Source organism: Lithobates pipiens, unplaced genomic scaffold, assembly GCF_037356315.1.
Source record: "Lithobates pipiens isolate NorthernLeopardFrog02 unplaced genomic scaffold, aLitPip1_a1.2 Scaffold_19, whole genome shotgun sequence".
Taxonomy (NCBI): Eukaryota; Metazoa; Chordata; class Amphibia; order Anura; family Ranidae; genus Lithobates; species Lithobates pipiens.
The window spans coordinates 286759715-286781352 of NW_027507764.1; the positions used below are offsets into that span (position 1 = coordinate 286759715).

The window sequence follows — 21638 nt, forward strand, 5'->3', positions numbered from 1 at the left end:
CGGGATAGCAGACTTTGGTCATCCCAGCGGAGATATGGACCTGGCATCAGAGTTGCAAGGGCTGCTGCGGGGTGCTCTTTCAGCAATCCCCAGGACTGTGTCTGCGGATCAGTACCTGGAGATCGGATTTGGGTGCAGGTCTTGCTTGGAACCCTCTTGGTTGCTGGTGCACACCAAGGCAAGTGTTTTCCAACCCCAAGGCAATGGGCCAGTGACAAATAAGAGTTGCGGATGCCATTCCTGGGAGAGCGGTCCCAGAAGCAATGGGTGTCTGAGTTGGAAAGGCTGGTCCAGTAGGAGATAGAGCTGGACAATCAATATTGGGCTGTGCAATGGCACGCAGAGCACTCTCTGGAGGGATATTACTTTGGCTGTCCTGGATTGCTGTGGCACAGCCTTACAGATGTTTTTGTGTTTGGCCATGAAGGGGAACCTACCCTTGAGGACCTGCGAGAATACAGTGAGGCTATGCTCAGTCTCACAGGAGTTTTAGAGCTTAAACCTGATCTGGATTATTTGCTAAAGAAAGAACAGCATCTGGAAAGGGCATACAGGAAGCTGCTAGAACACATTCAGCAGCATGCCTCAGAATCGAATCGGAAGCAGAAACTTTGGAGATTGTCACCCCCAAACTGAAGCGCTAATAACAGGGCAGAGCTCTGCTAGCCTCTGCTCAGCACCAGTAACTTCTTTGTTCTATGGACAGGGGATGGTGTACCTCTATCCCCAGGCTCCAGTTCCAGAGACTGGGGATTTAATAGACTTTTCTGCTGAGGAGGAACAACCCAGTGAGCCTTCAGCAGAAGAGCTGGCTTCAGAGCATGTCACTGTTGACCTTTGCCCACAACAATCAACTCTGCAGGAGCTCCATGAAGAGAATGCAATCGGCACCTCACAACTGAAGCTTGAGCTGATGTTGGTGGATGGGACAGAGGTCTCCACTGGCTGCAACCCAGCAGAAGAGCTAGAAACAAGGCAGAGTGGTGCTGGCCTCTGCCCTCAACTAACAGAAGATGGAATTTCTGTGGTAGTGGATGTGACTTCGGTTTCCACTGACACAACCCCAGAAAAACGTCCGGCAATGGGACAGGAGGATGTCAGGCTTGCTGTGCAAACACTGGGGGATTTTCATCTAGTAAAAGTGGATAGGACTTCAGTCTCCATCTGTATACCCACGGGATGCTGGGCAGTTGGCCAAGATCCCAACAGCATGACAGAGTGAGCCCAGCCACCCTGCCTTCTCTCCAGTGGTTGAAAGGACTCCAAGGAGAAGGACCAGTCCACACTTCTCCCCAGCAGCGAGAGAGTAATGGACTGTTTGGGATGTGTTTGGGTTGTGTTTTGGGTACTGTGTGGGTAGGGCATTGGGGGACTGAAACTACGGACTTACTTCGAAGTCTACCCATTTGGGGTCGCCTTCTGTGTTAGTCTTCTGCCAAAAGGGGAAATGTGTGATGGGAGTCACTTTGGGCGGGGGGCTTGTGGAACCTAGCTTACCTTAGAGAGCTCTGGAAACTCCGTGCTAAGCTTCCCTGGCCCCTCCTATGTGTAAGTGATCCTGTGTCTATTAGGGGCACAGTGTGCCCGAAAACCCCAGTCAGGTCTGCACTAACCCGACAACCACATCGGTCTCAGAATTTCCTTTTACCCCTGTTATCCAGGGTCCTATATGTGTGGTTTGTGTTGAAAGAATGAAGGGGCTCTTTCATATGGGACAGTAATATTTCTGAACAATATCCTTCAAGAAAATATGAAGATAAATTCCACCTTTCCAGCTGCTGGAATATTGGATGAGCTTGGTCTCATAAACTGTTGTAGACATTTTACTAGATTGTTTGAGGTGTGGCTGTATGCCATTGTTCTATTGGTTGTCTGCCTTGGGAGCAACCTATTATGGGATGTATATGTGTTTGTAGCATGTAGACCGGGAGCAGGGTGGAGGGAGCAGGGTGGAGGGAGGGGGGAATTCCTACAACAGCCATCCCTGCTGATAAAACGGTCTACTGATGAGAAGTTTGAATACCCCTGTGTGTCTCCCTACCCTGTCCTGTGTCATTATGCAAAGCAATCGGGTTGTCCTCTGAGTGTATATCTCTTTGTGCCTGTGTTTGAATAAACAGTCTGATGTTATCCAGCCTACACTGAGTCCCGACAAGTGACTGAGTGGGCTAAGGGATCTTGGATCGTGCTGATACCAGGAAAAGGAAGCTTATACAGCGGACAGACTCTTATTGAGTGCAGAGGTCCGTGACAAGGCTTACTTCCCTTCGACATCAGAAGATGGCCAGCAGTGACATCAGCACAGAACTGTCCGAAACCAGTCGGATCAAGGTACACTCAGAGAAGTCTTGCTAGAAGTGGTCTTCATGGAAGAATTGTGGCCAAAAAAGCCATACATCCAATGTGGAAACAAGGCTAAGTTACTCAACTATGCACAAAAGCAGAAAAATGGCAGTAGTTGCTCTGGACTGATGAGTCAAAATGTGAAATATTTGGCTGTAGCTGAAGGCAGTTTGATCACCAAGGGACTAGAGAGCGGTACAATAATGAGTGTCTGCAAGCAACAATGCAGCATGGTGGAGGTTCCTTGCAAGTCAGAGATTGGTGTCCTTAATGCTGATCTATGGTGTCATCAATGCTGAGAAATACAGGCATTTACTTATCTATCATGCCATACTATCAAGGAGGTGATTGGCCCGAAATTTATCACACAGCAGGACAACCACCCCAAACATACAGCCAATGTAATTAAGAACTATCTTCAGCATAAAGAAGAATAAGGAGTCCTAGAAGTAATGGTTTGGCCCTCCATAGAGCCCTGATCTTAACATCCTCAAGTCTGTCTTGGATAACAAGAGACAGAAGCATTAGGCGCAGCCTACATCTACAGAACATTTGTGGTTAGTTCTCCAAGATGTTTGGAACAACCTGCTGAGCTCCTTTAAAAACTGTGTGCAAGTGTACTTAGAAGAACTGATGCTGTTTTGAAGGCAAAGGGTGGTCACACCAAATATTGATTTGATTTGGATTACTCTTTTTAATTTTTAATAAAAATAAACGATTAAATTGGTAGGAAAGTCACCCAATAAATGGGGCCTCTGGGAGGTTTAAGTCATAATGTGCTAGTATGCAGTGCATACTAGCACATTATGACAGACTTACCATAAAACGAAGCTCTCCAGCAGTGCGGTGTCACCACTGTCGTTGCTTTGATCTTCACCTTCAACTCTTCTTTTTGTGTTCACGCTCTCCACCCATTTGAATAGTGTATTGCACATGCATGGGCACGTTTAGGAGGTATTCACTGTACCTACAGGTCGGCCTTATTATAGGCTTTCCTATAGGTACAAGTCATAAAGCAGAGTTTACTACCAGTTTAACATTTCTATTTTTGAAAGCATTCTTAATTTACAGCATTTTGCACAGTACACACAAACACACACACATTTTTTTGTCACTCTTGCCAATCTATCTCTCAAAGTCCTCATATCTTTAAATTTAGTTGTTCCTTTTTTAACATTTTATGTCCTTGCAACTTTATTTGTCTGCCTTCCTTCTGTTGATGCTATAATCTGTAAATAAGTAAATCATGCTGAGAATAATAATACCCAAAAATCAAAGGGTGAGCATAAGCTCTGCAGTGCTCAGGACTGAAAAGGATATTGCTATCAAGTTTTCAGTATGGCTCATGTGCCTTCTCAGAGCTGTTCACCCTTTATTCCCAGCTGCTGCTTAATGACTCATAACTGGCACGATAAATTATCAAAGTGATAATTCCTGGAGAGGGCTTCAAAGTATATATTACTATGTCAATATTTTGCCAAATGGAAGACACTAACCAAATTAGAATACAACCATACCTATATGATTAGAATATATAGTTTATCAGTGCCAGATTTTACTTTGGGCACTATGGAGTCCCACAGCCTTCAGGAACTTCAGAACTTAAACATTCAAAAATAGTGGGCACACTTAGGATAGTGAACATTAACCCAACTGTCCCCCATTAATATGGCCTAATGCAAGACTTAGTCAAGGAGATGGCAATTTAAGGGTTTTTCAAATTGGTTGCAAAGCCTTACATATACCCAGTGAAGTGACTAGCCTTTGGTGATACACAGAGACTCAACAAATCCTGCTACGAAAGTTGTACCTGTTTGTCTGCAGTATTTTCTTCTCTACATCTATTTACAATGCATAATTTATTCAGCATTTTTATGCTTCCAGAGGTAGGGGAGAGGGATCTAATGTCACACACTGTACACTGAGTTCTATCTAAGACTTGCGTTGAAGGAAGGGACACATCCACTTATACACAATCTCACAGGGAAACATACACAGCTGAGGCTAGCAATCACATTCTCTGTGCTGGAGCCCCCCTCCCTGTCCTCCTCGATCCCTTGCAGTCAGGGCAACCTGTTAGAAATGACTAATGCTGAAAGCAGAGGAACGAGGCTGCAGACAGAAATCCCACTCAGTTCCTTGGACTGAGGCAAGTATACACTATAGAGGGTTATGCTTTGTTCGTTTTCATGTTAGAAGTTGACAGCTATGTATTTGCTCATTTACACACAGAGAAAACCTAAATACATGTGTCCAGATCATTGGAAGTCACATGGGAATGAATTGTAGTCCGTTGCTTGTTTTTCTCATGGAAACAAAGAGTATGTCGTTCGTTGGCTAGATTTAAAGGCTTGGAATATGTTTCAGGATACTCTTACATGTGATTGCATTAGGGTGGTCATGCATTGCCAATTACAGCCTTACATAAAATAGTTTTATGTTGTAATGAGACTCAAGAAGAGGTCCAAGCTTTCAGTATCACACAAAACCAATTACTTTGCTTCGCAGATTAAAATATAATCCTGTCATAGTGGTGCAACTCTCAGGCCGCGTACACACACGCGGACTGTTCGCCCAACTTTGTCCGTCCAACAGTTTCAGCAAACAGTCCGCTCAAAATTAGCATGGACGGACATGCCCACACACGACGAACGAACAGTTTGCTGAAACCGTGCGCGATGACGTGAACAGCACGTACGACGGGACGAAAAATACGACGTCCTATACACTGCATTATAGCTTTCGGCGTGAAAATCCTTTCTGAGCATGCGCGCAACTTTGTTTGACGAACAAGCCTACACACGAGCGGGCTGTTCGCTGAAACAAGGTTTCAGCGGACAGTTTTTCGGAAATTCCGAAAAACCTTGTCCGTCCAACTGTCCGCTGAAACTGTCCGCTGAAAGCCCACACACGAGCGGACTGTCCGCCCAAACACTGTTCAGCGGACAAAGTTGGGCGAACAGTCCGCCCGTGTGTACGCGGCCTCACTGTAGAGAGAAATACTACTTGAACTTAATACAATTTGCTCAGAGTAAAATCTATTAAGATATAAGTTTGCTGGGGTTTTTATATATACAGCCTCTCACAAGAGTGAGTACACCCCTCACATTTTTGTAAATATTTTATTATATCTTTTCATGTGACAACACTGAAGAAATTACACTTTGCTACAATGTAAAGTAGTGAGTATACAGCTTGTATGACAGTGTAAATTTGCTGTCCCCTCAAAATAACTCAACAACCAGCCATTAATGTCTAAACCACTGGCAACAAAAGTGAGTGCATCCCTAATTGAAAATGTCCAAATTGGGCTCAAAGTGTCAATATGTTGTGTGGCGCCATTATTTTCCAGCACTGCTTTAACCCATGGAGTTCACCAGAGCTTCACAGGTTGCCACTGGAGTCTTCTTCCACTCCTCCATTACAACATCATGGAGATGGTGGTTGTTAGAGATCTTGCGTTCCTCCACCTTCCATTTCAGGATGTTACACAGATTCTCAATAGGGTTTAGGTCCGGAGACATGCTTGGCCAGTCCATCACCTTTAGCCTCAGCTTCTTTAGCATCTTGGGGTCATTGTCATGTTGGAATACTGCCCTGTGGCACAGTCTCCGAAGAGAGGGGATCATGCTCTGCTTCAGTATGTCACAGTACATGTTGGCATTCATGGTTCCCTCAATGAACTGTAGCTCCCCAGTGACAGCAGCCCTCATGCAGCCTCACACACTTGTCTTTGTACTCCTTACCTGGTTGCCACCACACACGCTTGACACTATCTGAACCAAATAAGTTTATCTTGGTCTCATCAGACCACAGGGCATGGTTCCAGTAATCCATGTCCTTAGTCTGCTTGCTGTTTGCGGCCTCTCTTGTGCATCATCTTTAGAATAAGTTTCCTTCTGGGATGACAGCCATGCAGATCAATTTGATGCTGGTGTGACGTATAGTCTGAGCACTGACAGACTGACCCCTAGCCTTTCAACCTCTGCAGTAATGCTGGTAGCACTCATACGTCTATTTCCCAAAGACAACCTCTGGATATGACGCTGAGCATGTGCTTTCAACTTCTTTGGTGGACCATGGTGAGGCCTGTTCTGAGTGGAACCTGTCCTTTTAAAGTGCTGTATGGTCCTGACCACTGTGCTGCAGCTCAGTTTCGGGGTCTTGGCCTTCTTCTCATACCCTTGGCCATCTTTATGTAGAGCAGCAATTCTTTTTTCAGATCCTCATAGAGATCTTTGCCATGAGGTGCCATGTTGAACTTCCAGTGACCAGTATGAGAGAGTGAGAGCAATAACACCAAATTTAACACACCTCCCCATTCACACCTTGTAACACTAACAAGTTACATGACACTGGGGAGGAAAATAGCAAATTGGGCCCAGTTTGGACATTTTCACTTAGGGGTGTATTCACTTTTGTTGCCAGCGGCTTTAATGGCTGTGTGTTGAGTTATTTTGAGGGGACAGCAAATTTACACTGTTATATAACCTGTACACTCTATAATTTACATTGTAGCAAAGTGTCAATGTAATGTACACTATATTATCAAAAGTATTTGGATGCCTGCCTTTACACACACATGAACTTTAATGGCATCCCAGTCTTAGTCCGTAGGGTTCAATATTGAGTTGGCCCACCATTAGGGGCCTTGCTTTGTGCACTGGTGTGCAATCATGCTGGAACAGGAAGGGGCTATCCCCAAACTGTTCCCACAAAGTCGGTATCATGAAATTGTCCAAATGGCATGCTGACACCTTAAGAGTTCACATTACTGGAACTAGGGGGTCAAGCCCAACCCCTGAAAAATAACCCTACACCATAACCCCCCCCTCCACCAAATGATTTGGACCAGTACACAAAGCAAGGTCCATAAAGACATGGATGAGCGAGTTTGAGGTGGAGGAACTTGACTGGCCTGCACAGAGTCCTGACCTTAACCCGATGGAAGACCCTTGGGATGAATTAAAGCAGAGGCCTTCTTGTCCAACATTGGTGCCTGACCTCACAAATGCACTTCTGGAAGAATGGTCAAACATTCCCATAGACACACTCCTAAACCTTGTGGACAGGCTTCCCAGAAGAGTTCAATCTGTTATAGCTGCAAATGGTGGGCCAACGCAATATTGAAACCTACGGACTAAGACTGGAATGCCATTAAAATTCATGTGAGTGTAAAGGCAGGTGTCACAATACTTTTGGCAATATAGTTTCATAGTTAGTAAGGTTGAATAAAGACACCAGTCCATCCAGTTCAACCTGAGTGAGTGTCTACATTTGTCCCCATCCCTGTACATTGCACACTCATGTTGGTCCCTACCCTCAAGGAGCCCACAATCCAAGGTCCCCATTCATATCCTAGGGCCAATTTTGAACAGAAGCCAATTTACCTACCTGCATGTGTTTTGGATTGTGGGAGGAAACCGGAGTACCCGGAGGAAACCCACGCAGGCACAGGGAGAACATGCGAACTCCAGGCAGGTAGTGTTGTGGTTGGGATTTGAACCAGCAACCCTTCTTACTACTAGGTGAGAGTGCTACCCACTACACCACTGTGCCGCCCATCATTGTGTGTGTACATATAGTGCTGGATTTATTAGGGGGCAAAAGGGGCAATTGCCAAAGGAGGTCCCTTTTAAAAAAAATAACAAAGTGCGTGGGCTGTCAGGACATGGAAAAGTAAAGCCTGACTTCAGTTCAAAGAAAAGGTTGAGGGCTTCTGGCGGATGTTTTTCACTTCAACTTTTCATATTATTTTACTATTCTAGATGTTTGTTTTAACAATATATATATAAGTCGGCAGAAGCACTCGTACAGGCAAACTAACGTACCTGTACGTTGCCCTTTAAGAGTCGGCAGGCAGGGATACCCGCAATCGCCTCACGGGGAGGAAGAACGGGGAGATGCTAATGTAAACAAGCATCGCCCTGTTCTGCCTAGTGACTGTCACTGATCTCTGTTCCCTGTGATCGAGAGCAGAGATCAGTGACGTGTCACACATAGCCATGCCCCCCACAGTTAGAAACACTCCCCAGGGCACACTTAACCCATACACTGCCCCCTAGTAGTTAACCCCTTCACTGCCAGTGTCATTTACACAGAAATCAGTGCATTTGTATAGCACTGATTGCTGTATAAATGGTCCCAAAAATGTGTAAAAAATGTCCGATGTGCTCGCCATAATGTTGCAGTCATGATAAAAATCACTGATCGCTGCCATTACTAGTAAAAAAATAATAATAATAAAATGAATACAAATGCCATAAAACTATCCCCTATTTTGTAAACGCTATAACTTTTACGCAAACCAATCAATTAAACGCTTATTGCGATTTTTTTTTACCAAAAATATGTAGAAGAATACATATCAGCCTAAACTGAGGAAAAAAAATATTTTTATATATTTTTGGGGGATATTAATTATAACAAAATGTAAAAAATAATAATAAATTGTCCCTTTTTTTTTGTAAATATCGCAAAAAAAAAAAAACACAGGTGTGATCAAATACCACCAAAAGAAAGCTCTATTTGTGGGAAAAAAGGGACGTCAATTTTGTTTGGGAGCCACGTCACACTACCGCACAATTGTCAGTTAAACCGACGCAGTGCCGAATTGCAAAAAGTGATCTGGTCAGGAAGGGGATAAATTCTTATGGGGCTGAAGTGGTTAACATGACTAATGTTGTGGAATTTTGAGACAAGTGTTGTGAGACAAGGGAAAAGTTAGAAAATTCTGGAAAGTGACAGGCAACAATCCTAACCCCATTGTGTGAGAAGTTAATGACCAACATCGATTTTTCTGACTGAGACACATGAGAGAGGGGATCACTCCCTGACTTGACCCTGATTGGGCCAAGGGGTGAATCTGACACTCCACAATCTCAAATAGGTTATTGTTATCAAGTTTTAACTGAAATTGTAAGATTGGTCGATTTCGGTACAGGTGTGCCTCTGGATCATAATTCGTCCAGAATAACATAGCAGAGTGCTGGACGAAATTGACATCCCGCATTTGTTCTACCCAGGACACATTTGTAGAACAAATGCGGTTTATCACTCATTTCAGTTCTATGCCGAGGTGCCCTCTGAATTTGAAGTGTCCTGGACCCACCAAGGTCTAAATCTGGCACTTTATATAATATATATATATATATATGTATATATAAATTAAAAGAGGAATGCACCAGCCTTGTGCATTATCCTTTGGATATATTTTTATTAAAAGTAATTAAAAAGAAAACTACTCACAAACAACTGTAGAATTATTGCAATATAAATAATCGGCAAATAGCAGCAATCCGTCCGAGACGAGCTATACACTGCAAAGGTCACGGAGGAAATCACGGATGCCGCTGCCAGTTGACGCGTTTCGAAGAGAAAATCTTCTTCCTCAGAGCTTAGCAATTGTTGCAATTATAATAGTATACCAATAAATTTAAACTTAACAGTCAAGATCAAAATGACAAGGGGTCTCTCACAAGCTATAGCTTGTGAGAGACCCCTTGCCCATTTAATGTTAAAGCCCACCAATATACCCATCCTGTTTCTGACACCAAACAGGTGCAAAGTTAGAAGCAATATTGAAAAAGAGGTTCAGGATGGCAAAGTGCATGTATACACTGCTGAATAATAAAATGCAGGTCATGAAAGCCGCACAAACATGGATTCTTTGCAGCATGTTTTTGAGACTCAGTCAGGGATAGTATCATTTCTATAAGACTCTATAGCAACAGAAAGTCAGGACGAGAATCACTATTTCAGTATAACAGTTTAGAACACAAACTTCTACTTGCAATTATCTTCATAATCAGCTTAAGTAGCATCCCACTCAGTGAAGCTCATGGCAGCTCTGGTAAGAAAGCAAACTGCAGGTGGCAGGGGCGGACTGACAACTCATGGGGCCCCCGGGCAATAGGAGATTATGGGGCCCTCAGGCAATCAGAGATTATGGGGCCACACAGTATACAATCACACAGTATACACATACATGTACACACAGTATACACAAACATGTTTCTCTTCGCTGGGAAGGTACTGGAGAGGTGGGGCAGCTATAATCTCAGAATTTTTAGACCAAAAGGATGTCGGTAGGGGACAATTCAGAGACAGATGTAAAAAAAACACAGATTTTTACATACTGTCCCTGGTTTTACTGAGGCTGGCAACCCTGACGGGGCCCCTTAGTGGCCCGGGGCCCTTGGGCAGTGCCCGAGCGGCCAAATGTACAGTCCCCCCCTGGCTGGTGGGATGCACGGCCCAAGGACAAAGGGCTATCACACTGAAACTGAAGAACTCTGGTAGCTGTTGAGGATAGGCTCCCCACAGCAGCTCGGCCCTCTGAAGAAGCTGTGTACTATTAGGCTTCTGCCTGCACACCAGTTCTGACAGTGGAGGGCTGAATCTGGATGCAGATCACTAGCCCAGCCATATCAGGTGTGGCTCTTTTAGATTTATCTGCTAACATAGGGAAGCAGAGAAACCTATTTTCCCTGGAAATGTTGAATAACCCAAGTAGTTGTCACAAATGGAGTTAAAGCAGCCTGCACCTACATCTGAGCATAGTGAATAAATGGGCAATCCACTACACTGAAATAGCTGGGAACTTGCATTAACATTCAGTTGAGATTTAATAATGTTTTATTTCACTACAGGTACACTTTGATGTGTATTTTAGCTAATTCTTCTAGCATTCACTCAGTATAGACAGTTTATTCTCCTAATTTATTATCCATATACACCCATTACTTTTCTGTATCGACCAAGGATGAAGCCAGAACTGCTTATCGTAGCCATTTTTACATTCCAAAAGTACAGTGTAAATCACACATATGCAGCGACGTGACCTATCAACAGCACAATCTTAAATAAGAATCAGTGTTTCTTTAGCAACTAATGCCATAAAGGCAGGTTTATTGCTCTATGACTCTTACCAGAAATGCAAGGTCCTCTTGCTACTACAGTTAAATGTTTCTGCTGTTTGCAGGCAGATCTCCTTAGGAAGCATTCGTTTTGGTAAGTGTCTCCGTTTGATCCACAAACTGGTACATAATTTGTGCCACACTGCAAAATAACATTAAACAGACATCTGTTAAAGTGCAAATGAAACTTAAACACAAATTAAAGTGTGCCTGTGCCCAGACTTAGACATTAAATGATTTACATATTCCTTGCAAGAAGTTGGAGTGATTTAATACCTGCCTGACCTCTCTAGCTGTATGTACCGCAAACATCACAAAAACAAAAATGTAAGGGTTTATTCACATCATGGTGCAAATGCATTGACAATCACTGATGATGTGTGTTGCAGTGCAGGCTGCAGTGCATTTTTTTACATGAGGTGCATACTAGCTCATTATGCCTTTTGCCTTACAGGTCTGGAAAAAAAAAAAATCTCAGCGGGTTTACTCCCGCTTTAAGCAACACAGCCCAATGCACCTTGTGTGAAAGAGCCCTAAAGTCGAGTTTTAGTGTAAAGAGAACTGTTTGCCTGCCAAAATTCTATTTTCCATAGAAAAAAGCAGTGATTTCAATTCATCTGTTGTGAAATTTGAAGATGAATTAGTCCATCATGCCTATGGCTAAAGAGGTAAATGTTGGCTTGTTTTTAAGTGATTTTACATATGGTTTTGAAAATGTTATGTAAATACTTTTGTGTACATAGTCTGAGCACAGATTCAATAAATAATTAGAGCCGGTTCACACAGGGGCAACTCAGATCCGACTTCAGGTCGCCCCTAGTCGCCTCAGGTCGGACAACATGTAAAAATCAATGTAAGTGAATGAGAGCCATCTTAATGCACACTACTAAAGTCGCTCCGACTTCAGAAAAGGTTTCTGTACTACTTCAATCCGACTTGTAGGCGACTGGTACCCGTTGATTTCAATGGAGGTCGCCTACAAGTCGGATCTCCGTCTAAACGGAGGCGACTCTCACGGAATTATCAGCTCTGAAGGGGGAAGTCCACGCCAAATTTATGAAAAAAAATTGGCGTGGGTTCCCCCTCCGAGAGCATACCAGGCCCTTAGGTCTGGTATGGATTCTAAGGGGAACCCCCTACGCCGAAAAAACGGCGTGGGGTTCCCCGCCAGATCCATACCAGACCCTTATCCGAGCACGCTACCTGGCCGGCCAGGAAAGGGGGTGGGGACGAGCGAGCACCCCCCCCTTCCTGAGCTGTACCAGGCCGCGTGCCCTCAACATGGGGGGGTGCCTTGGGGAAGGGTGGTCGCGCGGCCTCCCCACCCCAAAGCACCTTGTCCCCATGTTGATGAGGACAAGGGCCTCCCGACAACCCTGGCCGTTGGTTGTCGGGGTCTGCAGGCGGTGGGCTTATCGGAATCCGGGAGCCTCCTTTAATAAGGGGGCCCCCGGATACCGGCCCCCCACCCTATGTGAATGAGTATGGGGTACCCCTACCCATTCACCTGTAAAAAAAAGTAAAAAAAAACACAACACACAAGGGCTAAAATAGTTTATTGCACAGCTCCGGGGGTCTTCTGTCCGTCTTCGGGGGTCTTCTCGCCGGACTCCTCCGCTATCTTCTGCTAGCTCTTTTGCTAGCAGAGGAGCCCGGCTTTCTTCTTCGCCGCCGCCCTCTTCTTCCGACTTCGGGGGTCTTGTCCCCCTCTTCGGTTCTTCTTGCTGGGCCACCGCGCCTTCTTCTAGCTCTTTTACAGGCGGTGGTCCGGTCTTTTGTCGCCGCTGTCGCCGTCTTCTGTTCTTCTCTTCAGATGTTGCCTCGTCGCTGCCTCCTCTTACAATGGCAGAGACGCGGCGCGTGGCGACTTATATAGGGACATCACCAGATGATGTCCCTGCCCATTATGATGTCACAGTCCCAGCATCCTCTGGGACTGTGACATCATAATGGGCGGGGACATTATCCGGTAATGTCCCTATGTAAGTCGCCGCGCGCCGCGTCCCTGCCATTATAAGCGAAGGCAGCGGCGAGGCAACATCTGAAGAAGAGAAGAACAGAAGACAGCGACAGCGGCGACAGAAGACCGGGCCACCGCCTGTAAAAGAGCTAGAAGAAGGCGCGGAAGAACCGAAGAGGGGGACAAGACCCCCGAAGTCGGAAGAAGAGGGTGGCGGCGAAGAAGAACGCCGGGCTCCTCCGCTAGCAAAAGAGCTAGCAGAAGATAGCGGAGGAGTCTGGCGAAAAGACCCCCGAAGACGGACAGAAGACCCCCGGAGCTGTGCAATAAACTATTTTAGCCCTTGTGTGTTGTACCCCATACTCATTCACATAGGGTGGGGGGCCGGTATCCAGGGGCTCCCTTATTAAAGGGGGCTCCCAGATTCCGATAAGCCCCCTGCCCGCAGACCCCGACAACCAACGGCCAGGGTTGTCAGGAAGAGGCCCTTGTCCTCATCAACATGGGGACAAGGTGCTTTGGGGTGGCACCCCCCCATGTTGAGGGCACACGGCCTGGTATGGCTCAGGAGGGGGGCGCTCACTCGTCCCCACCCCCTTTCCTGGCCGGCCGGGTAGCGTGCTCAGATAAGGGTCTGGTATGGATCTGGGGGGGACCCCCACGCCGTTCTTTCGGCATAGGGGGTTCTCCTTAGAATCCATACCAGACCTAAGGGCCTGGTATGCTCTCGGAGGGGGAACCCACGCCAATTTATTTTCATAAATTTGGCATGGAGTTCCCCCTTCAGAGCTCATTCTCTGATTGGCCATGGCAAAAGTCACCTGGCCTGGGGCGACTTAAAGTCATGTTGTCAGTCGCCCCAGGTCGTGTCTAAGTCGTGTTCAAGTCGTCTCCAAGTTGCCTCACAAAGTCATCCTGGAAGTCGTGTCGCCCCTGTGTGAACCGGCTCTTATACTACACATATGGCTTTTTTATTTGTATAAACATACTATTTAACTGCCAAAAGTATTCATTTTCACTAAACATTTCAACAAAGCGTAATTTGGTTAAACTGGTCAAACAAATATAAGAAAACACTTTCAATGGTATATGTAACCAATATATTGACCAAATAAGTGAAGTTTTCTTCTAAGTAAAGCCTTGTTCACACAGGACATACCAAAATGTACACCCACATGGCTGTGTTTACCCGCATGGGGATGCACAGGTGTTCTGTGCATGCTTTTGATGTCAACTGGGATGCAGCGGCTGCACAGACACAGACCCACATGAGTGTGGGTGCATGGTCCCAAAAACACACTGTCTGCATTTGCGGTCGCACACCTGCTGCTGTATGGAGATTGAGAGCAGTGTCTTCATCCTTGCAACTGCTGTGTTCAGATTGACAGCAATGGGTCCGCCTACATGGAACACTGTGCATTCCTGTGCAGGTAAAGACGACCCTCTACAAGAGTAACTTTAGTACCGCCGTAGGGTTTAGGTATACTTTAGGGCAGGGGTAGGCAACCTTAAAGAGGTAGAGATCTACCTGAGTAACATGGGAGAAGTAAATGATCATCGGGCACAGTGTCACCACCTCACATCTGATTTAAACCTCCAATTGCTGCACTACCATGTCACAATCATGTACATTGCGTGGTAATCATGGTTTTAAAGGAGTTGTAAAGTCTCAAGATAGTTCCAGCGATGAGCATGAGCCCAGCAGCTACAGCCGCTGTCTTGGGTTCTCATTGGATAGATTGAGAGCAGTGGGAGCCGTCGGCTCCCGCTGCTCTCAATCAAATCCAGTGACACGAGAGCCAGGGGACGGGGCAGAGTCCTGCTGTCTGTGTTAATGGACACAGCAGCAAAACTCGGGAGCACGCCCGCATGGGTGCCCCCATGGAATGGGGCTCTCTGTGGGGGCACTCGATGAAGAGGAGGAGCCAGGAGTGCCGCCGGGGACCCCAGAAAAGGAGGATTGGGGCTACTCTGTGCAAACCCCTTGCACAGAGCAGGTAAGTATAAGATGTTTGTTATTTAAAAAAATAAAAAACAAACCTTTACAATCACTTTAAATCAGGTGATAAAGAGGCAACATATTGCCTCCTTACCACCTATCATACACACTCGAATCGCTTTTCAGAAGGGCAGCAATGCCTGTTGCACTTGTGAATGAGCCCTTATTTGCATTCCGCAGCAGCACCCTAATGGCTTGTTCACATATAAAGTTGGGGGGGTGGGTGGTAAAACGATGCATTTGAGTCACGGTTTTACCGCCCACAATCCCTACCTCCTTTAGCTACTGAGGCCGCAGCTAAAGGTGTACATATGCCACAGCAGGAATTAAGTCCTCTGTTGCTTTTGGTGGGTGCTAACGCATGCCAATCATGAGGCATTAAAGTAAATAGGGTCATTCTGCAAGTGCCCCACAATTGCATATTTCTGCAGGGTCCAAGGGGTTAAAGCAGGTGGTGAGAAAGCAACACAGCTTTGCCTGCTATAACCCTTTGTTTGCTGTACTGCACAAGGTTGCAGGGCACTTGCAGAGTGGCCTCATTCACTTCAATGGGTCATGCTTGGCAGGTGCTACACCCACTAACCATGACAGGGCGTATCATTTTTGCTGCATCTGCAACAAGTGTACACCCCTGGCTACTGAAACTAAAGGGGGTGCAGGTAAAAACACGTCTTACCTATGGGGTTTTACCACCCGCAAACTACAAATGTAAATTACCTCTTACTGTTCTGAGCCCCCTATAAGGTTGCCTTCACACTGATTTTATGCAGTTTACCTGCAGCACAATGCACTGGCAACTTACCCGGGCTAGCTGCGCTTTGCCATAGACTTCTATTATATCCAAAGGATATAATAGAAGTCTATAGCTAAGTGTTGCAAACCCACAGGAAAGCTGTAGTGCACTACACCTGTGGTGCGGGTGAACCACAGTGCATCAGTGTGAAAGCAGCCCTATACTATTATGCCTGGGATATTGCTTCACACTGACCTGAAGATCTCTTCTTTCCAGCTGGTGGCACCACTCTGGAGACCGCTAGCAATAATAAGAGGTGGAGTGCAGTTGGTATCACTCTGCATGGGACAGGAGCCAGCACTACAGAGGAGGCATTGGCTTATTCGGTTCTTGCGTCCTACTACATTATTTATTATGAGGGTTAGTATTTATTATTTATTTATTATCAGGGTTTTGCAGGGAAACAAACAATCAACAAAAGAAAAAAGGATATAACATAGAAATACAACTAGGTCTCCATAGAGCTATATATAGGTGAATAGGCATATGTAATCTGATGCCCAGTGTGAAGTCACTACGAGTCAGCTAACATTGCATCTAAGATTAATGAGAAGCAACAATTTTGTGCCATAGGGGGCTCAAGAAAGTGGGGAATATTATTTTATTGTGTTCAATGTGTTAAAGAATGAGAGAGGTTACTACTACTTTAAAGTAAGATTAAACGCAAAAGCAAACATTTATTATATTGCAGCTTACAAATTCTTTGCAAAGCTGTGCTTTGGTGGCGGTTTTAACCCTTTTTCGGCCAGTAACGGGGGTTAAAACCGCCCCGCTATCGGCCGAATAAAACGACGGTGAAGATGCGCTTTACACCTGACACCCACAATGCCCGGATGCCCAGATCACCAGGTAAAAACAGAGGGAAAATGCGTATAAAAGAAACCAAATTGAACAGTAAACTCAGGCTGTCACTGGGGCACAACCTTCTGTACAAGCTCTGCCCATTGAATCATAAAGTCATTACCTTACCTCAAACTGGCAGGCACACTTCAGTATACCGCTATCTTCTTTGCACACACCTTCATATTTACACGTTGATTCATCACACACTCGTCGTACTTCAGACTCCCTCATATTAAGCTCTACAAAAGAAAAAGTCATGCTATAAGTAAATATGTTAGAATCTCCATCTCTAGAAATCTCAATACATCTTTACAGATCTGCTGCAAGCAATCTTTGGTCCAGTACAGAACTTGGCGGGGACTTTGGGGTTCACTATATGGAGGGATAAAAGCTAAACAGCAAATAACCTAATAAAGTCATACACTTACTACAAAATGGTAACGTAATTAATGTGATAGTATTCATATTTCATTTTTTATTTATTTTTTGCTAAAACGGTGGATGGACAAATTCGATAGATCCAAACAGCTCCAGGAAAGTGTTGTTGGGAATTGCTAGAACCTACGAGACATCTTCATCTTGTGTTTCTTATACATGTAGTTTAATCTCTGGTAGAGTGTGCGATGTTAAGGAGTTATTGTTTTCACAGCAGTAAATTCCTACTAGGCAATATACTGACATTTCTTAGTGGTTCCACATATACATACATCACAGCAGACTAAAAACTGTGAAATGTGACACTCAAAAGAAATTCAAGGCTAAGAAATGTTAACTAAGCCCAGCATGTAAATGCCTTGAGTTTCTTGTTACCTGACAGCTTTTCTCCTCAAAACAAATGATCCACCGCAATAAAACAGCTGGAAAGTCTGCACAAAACCACTGAACTGAATAGGCAGATGCACTGTTTACTGCTGAATGTATGCTGTGCTAAAAAAAGAAAAAAAAACAAAAAACGTGGTGTGTGCAATATGATCATTGCATTGCTGACTTTGCAAAGGCATCATCAGTGGACCTGAACTGTAGCATGAACCATGGGTCAGCACTAAGCCACGGTGTCACACAAAGATACTGTGAACATGCACTACACACTGAGCGTCATCCACTAACATTCAATGATAGTTTGCTTGATAAAGCAACATGATCTAAATTGTTAGCTTTGTCACATATGAAGTAATTACCCATGGTAAGGGACAGGATGGTTGCCCCCAGTAGCTTGCATCCTGGGAAGATCCACTGTACCCAGCCACAGGTAATCGTCTTCTGTGTGATCGAAAAAACACCAGCAGACAGCTGTGGTTGCTGTCAGCTTGTCTTTGCTTTGTACGGGTTTCTTGGCCGTAGCTGTCCACACACTCTGGAACTCCTGCCTGCAGTTCCCTGCATGATACTTGATTTGGCTGTGTGAATGGGCCTAGTTTGTTCAGCCAATCGTGTGATCCAGAAACTCCTGTCAGATGGCACAGCTAGGTTTATGACCTAAAATGCATTTAAAGTTTAATTTAATTTTAAAGGACTCACCTATATAACCCCAAACCCTTTTTATTCATACAAGGTGGTATCAAAAATTTCAAGACTAGTTTTGACATGCCAGCAGATGGCAGCACAAGGCTGCACCTACAGTCACAGGGAGCACCTGCAAAATCAGGCTCACTGCTGCATAGAAACCAATGAGATTCTAACCCCAGATTGTTCAATTAAGCTTTGGTAATAAAACCTGGAAGATCATTGGTTTCTATGCAGACGTGAGCCAGATTTTGCACTTTCCAGCTTTAGTAAATAAACCCCATTGTGTACTTAAAAGTGGGGTATGACTATATATATATATATATATATATATATATTATACATATTAGTGTATTGTATTTATTTTAAAGAGTTTAGAACTTGTTTAGCTAGAATATCATCACAAATCAGGTCCAATTTGTTGAATTTATTATAAACACTATCCAAAACAAAATAAATTTACTCTGTTTTCAGGTATATATGTTCTGAATATTTAGGGGGTTATTGGTTATTCACTAAAGGCAAATTCACTTTACACTACAAGTTCACTTGGAATTGCAGTCGCTGTAGATCTGAGGGGGACATGCAAGGAAAATAATAAACAGCATTTTTGCTTGTACATGATTGGATGATAAAATCAGCAGAGCTTCCCCTGATTTCTGATCTTCTCCTCAGATCTAAAGTCACTGCACTTCCAAGTGCACTTGCATTGCACTTGTAGTGCAAAGTGAATTTGCCTTTAGACCCCTTTCACACTGGGGTGCTTTGCAGGTGCTACAGTGCTAAAAATAGGGCCTGGAAAGCGCCCTGAAACAGCCGCTGTTTTGTCTCCAATGTGAAAGCCCTGAGGGCTTTCACATTGGAGCAGTGCGCTGGCAGGACGGTAAAAAAGTCCTGCTAGCAGCATCTTTGGAGCGGTGAAGGAGTGGTGTGTATACTGCTCCTCCACTGCTCCTGCCCATTGAAATCAATGGGGCAGCGTGGCTATACCGCCGGCAAAGTGCCTCTGCAGAGGCGCTTTGCATTGGTTTTTAACCCTTTCTCGCCGTTGGCGGAGATAGAACCACCCTGCTAGTGGCCGAATAGCGCCTAAAATCTGATGGTAAATGCACCAACGCACCTCCCACCTCAGTGTGAAGGGGGCCTTAGTAAATCAACCCCATTGTGTTTCCTAGTTTGTAAACTAATTTCTAGTAAATAATAGGAAAATAATGTCTCTTAAAAGTGCTGGATGCTTAGAAGTACTACCACTTCTATGGAGGGGTTTGCAATAATGTGCCAAGTTCAAATATTTAAACATTATTAAAAACAATAGTTAGATACTGTAAGTATGAAGTAAACTAAAAGGTTCATAGGTCTACTACCACATATCCTGTAATACGAATTATTCAGTATTTTTTTTTGTTTAAATTAGAGAGTAGTGTTTTCTGTGTGCGCTAAGAACCTTGGCAGATTCTGGCACTGAATACAAGGCTTAATTGAAGTTTTTCCAAAAATTAAATTGGTCTTTAATTAATAACGTGATCCTAAGGGCTAATTCACACCAGTGCGTTGCAAGAACACGTTGTAAATTTTACGGCAAGGCACTGTAATCCATGAAGCTACATGAAGTGTGTTATTGTGACAGTCACTTGGAAAAGCACGCTAATGCACCTAGCACACCTAGCAGACCAAAATTTCATTTTAGCACACTGCAATGTACAAATGTGAACCATCCGTGTGTTGTGGTGTGCTGAAAAAAAAAACACTGAATGTTTGTTAAAATATGCCGTGGCGCATAAAGGAAATGTATGTTACACCTCAACACATTGGATTTGTTTGAATTTGACTTATCATTTATTCTGGACAATCACCAGATACCTAACACTAAGCCTGACCTCTAAAATAAATCTTTAATACTTAACCAGATCTTAACATTTAGCCATTAATTTAAACCCATAAAACTTGTTCATATTAGTTGAAAAGAAATGAAAGCTGGCCATACACCAGTAGAAATTTATACTAATGATTGTACAGAAATTCCGAAAAATTATTACTATCATATCTATGCAGGATTTATAAAGTTCCAACAGTTTGCACAGCGCTTTACAATATAAGATTAGTCAAAGCATTTGATCTTGCCATCATTCTGTTAGCTAACTTCATTTAAAAACTCTTTACATTTTGTCCAGACCTGCTACTTGAATTGAATCCTAGATGTATCAAACAGATGTCTTTTGTGCCTAGAACATATACATAACAATATGTATAATTTTACTGAATGAAACCCCCATTCACAGTTTGAGAAAAATGTTACATTCTTCAAATGTCATTGAGACATACGTCAACACCAAAAACCATTCGAAAATGTTACAAATATTAAATATAAAATTTAAATTCTACTGGGGTATGGCCAGCTCTACTCCAACCACAGCCCTTAACCTATGTCACTTGATCTTTAATGGTAACTAAACCCTTAACCCAATCTCTAACACTAACCTAAACTCAATCCCCAACACTAATAATGCTTAAAAGACTGCGATTATGATATGAGGCATCATAACTATGAACACCAGAAGACAACACTCCTAATCCGGAGTACTTTTCGAGTGGGTGGCTCTCCTCAGACCTGTGGGAGCAGAGAGTCAGATAAATACCTAAACTGAGTTGGTACTAGAGTTTTGAACTTAGCATACAGAACTGGCTGCAATTCCTAATTAAAAAGTGTTTAAATCCAGTGTGACTTTGCTCTAACAACCAGGCTATACCACTAAATTAAAGATTTAAGATAATGGGCTATGGCTCTAAAACCCAATACATGTGCCGCTCTGTGCATAAAAATATATATAAATTTAATTTATATAACGGTGCTATCAAAATTCTTATGGTATATCAAGTGTGTGCATATATGTGCTAGTATTACGGTGACCCATACATATGCTTATGCTGATAATAACAAATACATAAAAATTCATAAAAAACATCCAAAAGAATCAAAAAATTTGCTAATTAATTAGTCTCAGCAAACATGCAAATATCGTGCAAAATGTTTAGTCCCAAAGAACATCTTTATGCATAAGAACTTTTCAAAATCGCATTCAGAAATCGCTGGAAAGTCGCATGCTATAATATTTCAGGTGGTAGTAGTAGAATAAAGTGACTAGTGCAAAAAAGGTGCCAATCATCAATGTAGAGAGAAAACACTCTTCCCCGGTGCGCCACTCAGTATTGTGGTAATGTGATTGCTCTCACCAGATCAAATACCCCTATGGGGTTGGCCAGGTTTTCACAGTATAAGCC

The 21638-nt window shown here is 43.8% G+C and overlaps 1 protein-coding gene across 1 annotated transcript in view; it reads right to left on the reverse strand.

Moving 5' to 3' along the window:
• The window catches only part of TMEFF1 (transmembrane protein with EGF like and two follistatin like domains 1), a 382225-nt gene that overhangs the window by 219308 nt on the left and 141279 nt on the right, over nt 1–21638 (reverse strand). Inside the window, exons 2-3 of the mRNA XM_077491996.1 lie at nt 16983–17095; nt 11274–11403 (exon numbers count right to left, since the gene is read on the reverse strand). Coding sequence (XP_077348122.1) covers nt 11274–11403; nt 16983–17095 — 243 coding nt within the window. The remainder of the gene's footprint in view (nt 1–11273; nt 11404–16982; nt 17096–21638) is intronic.